The sequence below is a fragment of the Leucoraja erinacea genome, chromosome 25 (genome assembly GCF_028641065.1).
Source record: "Leucoraja erinacea ecotype New England chromosome 25, Leri_hhj_1, whole genome shotgun sequence".
Classification (NCBI taxonomy): Eukaryota; Metazoa; Chordata; class Chondrichthyes; order Rajiformes; family Rajidae; genus Leucoraja; species Leucoraja erinaceus.
The window spans coordinates 32,114,059-32,123,057 of NC_073401.1; the positions used below are offsets into that span (position 1 = coordinate 32,114,059).

Consider the following 8,999-nt stretch of genomic DNA (forward strand, 5'->3'; position numbering starts at 1 on the left):
CAATTTATAATTTTTACAGAAACCAATTAACCTATAAACCTGCGCGTCTTTGGAGTGTGGGAGGAAACCGGAGCGCCCGGAGAAAACCCACGCAGGTCACGGGGAGAACGTGCAAACTCCGTACAGACAGCACCCGTAGTCAGGATCGAACCCCGGACTCTGCCGCTGTGAGGCAGCAACTCTACCGCTGCACCACCGAGCTGCCCCTCTGTTTCTGCCCCCGTCTCTGTCTCCGTAACTAGCCGAAGTCGGCCGGGTTTTGGCTTTGAACCAAGTAATATCCAGGGGGGTGAGTTGGCAGCTGTTGTCGGGCGCGGTGTGTTGGGCGCGGAGCTGGCCACCGATACGGAAACAATGGTTTGTGGTTTCCATGTTCACCAGGCTGCCACCCCATGTCTCTCTCTCTGATGGAGCTCAGCCCTTGATCCGAGACTGTGATAAGACTTGTAGTGGATGTTGTCTTTAGCCTGCGGTTAACACACTGGCATCTCTCTCTCTCTCTCTCTCTCTCTCTCGCTACCTTTCACTTCTTGCCACCGCCATCCAGCTGTAGATGTGAGGTCATGCCACTGTGGAGCCCCATCCAATGGCAATCCAGACACTTCCCAATCAAGGACCACTCACCCCAGACACTCATCAGTTGGAGGAGTACAATTAGGCCATTCGGCCCATCAAGTCTACTCCGCCATTCAATCATGGCTGATCTATCTCTCCCTCCTAACCCCATTCTCTCTGTAACCTCCCCCCTCTCCCATCAGGTAAGAGATACAGAGGCCATTCGGCCCTTCAAGCCAGCACCGCCATTCAATGTGATCATGGCTGATCATCCCCAATCAGTACCCCAGTTTATTCCCAGCTGTTATCAGGCAATTGAACCAGCCTACCACAACCAGAGAGCAGTCCTGACCCATCTACCTCATTTGAGACCCTTGGACTACCTTGAGTAGACTTGACCTTGCACTAAACATTATACCATGGATCCTGTATCTGTACACTGTGGACGGCTCGATTGTAATCCTGTATTGTCTTACCGCTGACTGGATAGCGCGCAACAGAAGCTTTTCACTGTACCTCGGTACACGGGACAAAAATACTAGTGACTTCTAAAACAATCTGCGCCTTCTCCAATGTAGACACAAGGAACTGCAGATGCTGGAATCTTGTGTAGAACATAGAGTGCTGGAGTAACTCAGTGGGTCAGGCAGCATCTGTGGTGAACATGAGATGTACAAAGGTGCTGACCCAAAACGTCACCTATCCATGTTCTCCACAGATGCTGCCTGACCCGCTGAGTTATGGTGCAGCAGCATCTATGGAGCGAAGGAAATGGGCAACGTTTCGGGCTGAAACCCTTCTGGAAATAGGCAACGTTTCGGGCCGAAACCCGGAAGGGTTTCGGCCCAAAACGTTGCCTATTTCCTTAGCTCCATAGATGCTGCTGCACCCGCTGAGTTACTCCAGCACTCTGTGAAACGTCACCTATCTATGTTCTCCACAGATGCTGCCTGACCCACTGAGTTACTCCAGCACTCTGTGAAACGTCACTGGTTTCAACTTCAGCACAGGAACAGGCCCTTCAGCCCACAAGGTCCGTGCTGGACACGACACCAAGTTAAACTAATCCCCTCTGCCTGCACGTGACCCCTATCCCTCCATTCCCTGCATATCCATGTGCCTGTCTAAAAGCCTCTTAAACACCACGATCGTATCTGCCTCCACCCCCACCCCTGGCAGCACGTTCCAGGCACCCACCACCCTCTGTGTAAAAAAAACCTGCCCCACACATCTCCTTTAAACTTTGCCCCTCTCACCATAAAGCTGCGCCCTCTAGTCTAGGACACTCCCACCCTGTCTATCTCACAAACGCTTCTTTTTTTAACTTATTTCTACCTGGTTCCTCAACTTCCTGCCACTGAAACGCAGAGACTGAGCTAATTAGGGAGCGGCAGCGAGGCTTGTAGACGGCAAGTCACACATGTCCTACTCAACGCACCCAATGTTTGAGGAGGTGACGATGGGTGGGGGTGGGGGTGGGGGTGGGGCTGGTCTACTGGGACCGTGGGCTGTTGCATCAAGTCCCTCAACGCAGGAGACCACCGAGGCCCCGACCTCTGGAGTAACGAGTCACATGGACCCCACGTTGGGAAGATCACCAGCTCCTTGCCTCAACCAGACTGGCTTACAGGTAAACCACCCAGTCAATTAGTCCGCCCCCCCCCCCCCCCCCCCTCTCTCTCTCTCCCCCTCCCTCTCTCTCTCTCTCTCTCTCTCTCTCCCCTCTCTCTCTCTCTCTCTCTCCCTCTCTCTCTCTCTCTCTCTTTCTCTCTCTCTCTCTCTCTCTCTCTCTCTCTCTCTCTCTCTCTCTCTCTCTCTCTCCCTCTCTCTCTCTCTCTCTCTCTCTCTCTCTCTCTCTCTCCCCTCTCTCTCCCTCTCTCTCATTCTCCCCCCCTCTCTCTCTCTCTCTCTCTCTCTCCCTCCTCTCTCTCTCTCTCCTTCTCTCTCTCTCTCTCTCTCCCCCTCTCTCGTTCTCTCCCTCTTTCTCCACATCCAGCTGCTCTTCACCTCCACACAGTGGGTCAGCTGAAGCCTCTCCCTTGTCAGGGCAGACCCACACCGCAAGGTTTAGGTGCGGAGGGGAAACAAATGTTTAGGGAAAAGTTCAACCACTTGATTTACGAAAGTTAATGAAAATCAACTTTAATGAAAATGTTAAAGTCACTGAAACGAACTTGCTGTGACCACAGATTTCTCTGCCCCTCCCCCATGTCTGCATTAATTGTCAATAACTCCTCGATGGAGTTGTGTAACCTTTCCTGCATCTTTGAGACATATTTCACCATCATTTCCTTTCCACCTTGCTGAGTATTTCCAGTATTGCGTTCCGGTTATTGTTTACTGTGTAGTGTTTACTACCCGAGGCAGAGACTGCTATAGGTGAGTGTACTAGCCTCCCCCGGACACCCACGGCCACCTCAGCCCCCCTGTGTGCTTGTGTTCGGTGAGTCTCTGCTTTTCTGCTTAATGTCGAGGAAACTTATTTTCCGTCTGCAGAGCCCGGTCGAAATCTGCAAGGAACTGCAGACGCGGGGCAACCTTGTGAAAATCACAATGTGCTGGAGGAACTCGACGGGTCAGGCAGCATCTGTGGAGGGAATGGACACCTCTAAATGCCGACTCAAACAGTCGTCTGTCCATCCATTCCCTCCACAGATGCTGCCTGACCCTCCGAGTTCCTCCAGCACTCTGTGAATCTTTCTCAAGGTGTCGGACATGCTTGCCTTCATCAGCCAAGTGTCTATGTAGGGGTACAGACCAGAAGATTCACCAGGATGTTGCTTGGGTTAGGAGGAGAGATTAGAGAGATGCATCTATGATCCCATGACTGAAGGGGCAGAGAGATGAGTTGACAGATGTGGAGGAAGGAACTGCAGGTGCTGGTTTACACCGAGGATAGACACAAAATGCTGGAGTAACTCAGCGGGACAGGCAGCATCTCTGGAGTGAAGGGATGGGTGACGTTTTGGGTCGAGACCCTTCCTCAGACTGAGAGTCGAGAGAGAGGGAAACATGCAAGGGTGAGGTGTGAAAACAACAGATCAAAACGGGCTAAGATCAAGGAAAATATAGAATAGATCATTGGGTAACGAGAGAGAGTAATTGTGGGGGGGGGGGAGAACAGTGAAAGTGGTGGGAGAACTGGGAAGGGGGAGGGGATGGAGAGAGAGAGGGAGAGCAAGGTCTACTTGAAGTTAGAGAAGTCAATGTTCGTACCGCTGGGGTGTAAACGGCCCAAGTGAAATATGAGGCTGTTCCTCCAGTTTGCGCTGGGCCTCACTCTGGCCATGGAGGAGACTCAGGACAGAGAGGTCAGTGTGGGAATGGGAGGTGTTTGTTGACCAACCGGGAGATCGGGGGGAGAGACGATAGCAACATGAAACTTGGTGAGATTTATCGATGGAAGATGTTTCTCTGAGGTAGGGGTGTCTCAAACACTCGCATCAGTTTAGGATGGGGGTGGGGGGGGGGAGGGCTAGAGGGATATTTGAAGGTGAATCACGAATGCGGGTGGACGCCTGTCACTGATTTCAGAATACCACTTGCAAATTTCAGACGAATTCTCTCAGTCAAAGAGTCCAGAGTGTGTGATTGTCCTGTAAGCCAAAACGGAAACGCAATCCTCACTTGTAGCACAACACATAATGTGGACAAAGAACTCTGTAAACACCAACATAAACTACAAACAAGTTCACTATATTCAAAAACAAATCTCTCCAATACACTAGAATACGAGGATGTTGCCAGGACTAGAGGGTGTGAGCTACAGGGAGAGGTTGAGTAGGCTGGGTCTCTATTCCATGGAGCGCAGGAGGATGAGGGGAGATCTTATAGAGGTGTATAAAATCATGAGAGGAATAGATCGGGTAGACACACAGAGTCGCTTGCCCAGAGTAGGGGAATCGAGGACCAGAGGACATAGGTTCAAGGTGAAGGGGGAAAGATTTAACAGGAATCTGAGGGGTAACTGAGGTGGGCGTATGGAACGAGCTGCCGGAGGAGGTAGTTGAGGCTGGGACTATCCCAATGTTTATGAAACAGTTAGACAGGTACATGGATAGGACAAGTTTGGAGGGATATGGACCAAACGCAGGCAGGTGGGACCTGTGTAGCTGGGACATGTTGGCCAGTATGGGCAAGTTGGGCTGAAGGGCCTGTTTCCGTGCTGTATCACTCTGTGACTCTGTGACTAATAGCTGATTAAAGTTAGAAGAGCTACTACATAGAATCGTGTCATTACATTTAGGAAGCTTCTAAAGTCTGTAAATCAGGGTGGTGAATGTGTGGAATTCTTTGCCACAGACGGCTGTGGAGGCCACAAGTCAGTGGATATATTTAAGACAGAGATAGATAGATTGTTGATCAGTGCGGGTGTCAGGGGTTATGGGGAGAAGGCAGGAGAATGGGGTTAGGAGGGAGAGATAGATCAGCCATGATTGAATGGCGGAGTAGACCTGATGGGCCGAATGGCCTAATTCTGCTCCTATCCCTTATGATTATGAACTTGAGTTGCTACAGAGTCGCTGGGCTCTCATCTCTGGCACGTGACTCTAGTACTCTGGGTATAAGACAGTGCACACACACACACACTATGTAGTCCCCTGATGAAGTTATACACCTCTATACGATCACCCGTCAGCTCTCTGCGCTGTTACAGAAACCACAACCAGATGGAGATGTAAAGTGCGAATGAAACTGCGCAGATAATTATCGCCAACTACACACGGTCGCGAGCTGAGAATGATCTCTGCACATTCCCACACTCTGTAAACCACCAGAGTAACGGCTGTCTCTCACCGCTGCTCAGCCCTGTTACCCACAGGCACTCGGGGAAAGCAAGTGCCGAGAGTCTCTCACTCCGAGAGGCAGCAACATGCAGTAACGGCTGGTCACGGCCAAACGTTAAACCACCAGCTCACATCACGTGGGCGACGTGACTAACGTTCTTCGTTCATGTGGCATGTGCAGCCTAAAGTTGTCGGACAACTTGTTCTATTTGATCTTCCGTTTGTGCACGTCGAGTTCAAGTTCAAGTGAATTTATTGTCATGTGTCCCTGATGTTGATGAGAGGACAATGACATTCTTGCTTTGCTTCAGCACAACAGAACATAATAGGCATTGACTACAAAACAGATCAGTGTGTCCATATACCATTGTGCCCGGAGGCTTTGACTCTGACATCGGGAGGAGAATGAGGAGAGCAGGGGAGAGACAAGACTTTGCCTTCCATCACAGTGAGGAGGAGATTCCCTGTGATGGATGTTCGTGTGAATTGTGTCGTGTCTCGGTTCTTGTTTGTACGACTGCAGAAACCAAATTTCGTTTGAACTTCTGGGTTCAAATGACAACAAATAAATTGTATTGTATTGTATGATATAAATATATACACACATGAATAAATAAACTGGTAAAGTGCAAATAACAGATAATGGGTTATTAATGTTCAGAGTTTTGTCCGAGCCAGGTTTAATAGCCTGATGGCTGTGGGGAAGTAGCTATTCCTGAACCTGGTCGTTGCAGTCTTCAGGCTCCTGTACCTTCTACCTGAAGGTAGCAGGGAGATGAGTGTGTGGCCAGGATGGTGTGGGTCTTTGATGATACTGCCAACCTTTTTGAGGCAGCGACTGCGATAAATGCCCTCGATGGAAGGAAGGTCAGAGCCAATGATGGACTGGGCAGTGTTTACTACTTTTTGTAGTTTTTTCCTCTCCAGGGCGCTCAAGTTGCTGAACCAAGCCACGATGCAACCGGTCAGTGTGCTCTCTACTGTGCACCTGTCGAGTCGATTGCATTAGTCAAAACAGGGGCGGACCACGTGGAGGTTGCAATCTTCCACCCCTTGACTTTGCTAAAAATGTAGGAACGAACTTTTGGTCTCCTAATTTTGAGGAAGGACATCCTTGCCGTTGAGGCAGTGCAGCGTAGGTTCACCTGGGGTGGCGGAACTGTCATATGAGGAAAGATTGAAAAGACTAGGCTTGTATTCACTGGAGTTTAGAAGGATGAGAGGGGGGATCTTATAGAAACGTATAAAATTATAAAAGGACCGGACAAGCTAGATGCAGGAAAAATGTTCCCAATGTTGGGCGAGTCCAGAACCAGGGGCCACAGTCTCAGAATAAAGGGGAGGCCATTTAAAACTGAGATGAGAAAAAACATTTTCACCCAGAGAGTTGTGAATTTATGGAATTCTCTGCCGCAGAAGGCAGTGGAGGCCAATTCACTGGATGTTTTCAAGAGAGAGTTAGATTTAGCTCTTAGGGCTAACGGAATCAAGGGATATGGGGAGAAAGCAGGAACTGGGTACTGATTCCGGATGATCAGCCATGGTCACATTGAATGGCGGTGCTGGCTGGAAGGGCCGAATGGCCTACTCCTGCACCTATTGTCTATGTTTCTATGTTTCTAGTCAAAAGGAACTGCAGATGTTGGTTTACACCAAAGATAGACACAGAGTTAGTGCTGGAGTAACTCAGCGGGACAGGCAGCATCTCTGGAGAACATGCATAGGTGACGTTTCGGGAAATGGTTTGTAAGAGCTGAATTAGGCCATTCGGCCCCATCAAGTCTACTCCGCCATTCAATCATGACTGATCTATCTCTCCCTCCTAACCACGTTCCCCTGCCTTCTCCCCATAACCCTTGACCACCTTGTGTGGAATGTTCAAGAAGGAACTGCAGATGCTGGAAAATCGAAGGTAGACAAAAAATGCTGGAGGAACTCAGCGGGTGAGGCAGCATCTATGGAGCGAAGGAATAGGTGACGTTTCGGGTCGAGACCCTTCCGGGTCTCGACCCAAAACGTCACCTAATCCTTCGGGGTTGAGACTCGAAACGTCACCTATTTCCTTTCCACTATAGATGCTGCCTCACCCGCCGAGTTTCTCCAGCATTTTTGTCTACCTTCTTGTGTAGGATTTGATGATTGAGGATTGATGATTTGATGATTGCTGATTGATGATTTGATGATTTGATGATTTGATGATTGATGATTGATGATTTGATGATTTGATGATTGATGATTTGATGATTTGGTGATTTGATGATTTAATGATTTGATGATTGATATTTGATGATTTGATGATTGATATTTGATGATTTGATGATTTGAGGATTTGATGATTGATGATTGACGATGAGTTTGTTTGTTCTCCAGGTGGACACTATCGCCATGGAGACTCCTCCAGTGTACAACGAGGACTACCTGTGGTCAGTTTCCTCCAGCTCCTGGCCGTCAGCGACTCTGGACGGTGAGGGAGTGTTGACCTTCCTCCTGGTCGCCCTGTGCCTGGTGTGGGTACTGGGTGTGTCGGGCAACGGCCTGGTCCTGTGGATCGCGGGGCGAGAGGTCAAGAAGAGGGTGAGCCTGATCTGGGTGCTGAACCTAGCCGTGGCCGACTTCTCCTTCACCGCCCTGCTGCCCTTCACCATAGCCAACCAGGCCCTGGGCTATCACTGGCCCTTCGGCCCGACGCTCTGCAAGCTCCTCAGCTTCACCAGCCAGCTCAACATGTTTGTCAGCGTCTTCACCCTGTCGGTCATCGCGGTTGACCGCTGCGTGTCCGTAACGTTGCCCGTTTGGTCACAGAACCACCGCACGGTGAAATTGGCAACAGTGGTGTGCGCGGCGGTGTGGATACTGGCGTCGGTCCCCAGCGTTCCCTTCCTTGTTCTCCGGCAGACGGTGGTGGATGAGGAGGAGGGGAAGACCTACTGTTTCTACCGTGAGGATGGTGACCGCCTTGGTCAGCTGGTGACGGCACGGTTTGTCCTGGCCTTCCTGCTCCCGCTGGCCACCATCGCGGCTTGCTACAGCATCATCAGCGTGCAGGTGGGGCGACGTTGGCGGCGGAGATCCGGGCGCTTGCCGGGCAGGGTGGTCTACCTGATCGTGGCCGCGTTCTTCGTGTGTTGGCTGCCCTTCCACCTGCTCTACCTGCTCCACGTGTGGGCGGGAACTGCCCTGCCCACCGCCTTGTCCCTGGCCACCGGCCTGACGTACGCCAACAGCTGCATCAACCCGCTGTTGTACGTGGTGGTTGGGCGCGGACCCTGGGCGCGGCTCATCACCCGTCTCCGCACCACGCTACACTCGCTACACGCCAACACGGACAGTAGCGGCCCCAAGACAGAGACCCCTGACACCAGGGCCTGAGGGGGGGGGGGGGGGGAGGGGGGGATGAGGGGGGGTTGGGATCAGGGGTCATGGGGTCACTGTGAGGGGAGGTTGGGATCAGGGGTCATGGGGTCACTGTGAGGGGAGGGGGCAACAGAGAGGGGGGGGGGAGAGGGGAGGGTTGGGGTTTTGGGATCAGGGCCTGGGGTCCATGGGGTCACTGTGAGGGGAGGGTTGGGGTCAGGGGGGTCATGGGGTCACTGTGAGGGGGGTTGGGATCAGGGGTCATGGGGTCACTGTGAGGGGAGGGGGCAACAGAGATGGGGG

At 51.4% G+C, this 8,999-nt stretch overlaps 1 protein-coding gene across 1 annotated transcript; it reads left to right on the forward strand.

Annotated features, from left to right (window-relative positions):
- Positions 1-7,691: 7,691 nt before the first annotated feature.
- On the forward strand, positions 7,692-8,711 carry LOC129709275 (C3a anaphylatoxin chemotactic receptor-like). Its single transcript, XM_055655542.1, has one exon. The coding sequence runs from the start codon at positions 7,692-7,694 to the stop codon at positions 8,709-8,711; it is 1,020 nt and encodes a 339-aa protein (XP_055511517.1).
- The last annotated feature ends 288 nt before the right edge of the window (positions 8,712-8,999 follow it).

What these genes read in the sequence shown, in the direction of transcription:
- LOC129709275 (XM_055655542.1), top strand. Translation starts at nt 7,692, where the DNA reads ATGAGTTTGTTTGTTCTCCAGGTGGACACTATCGCCATGGAGACTCCT.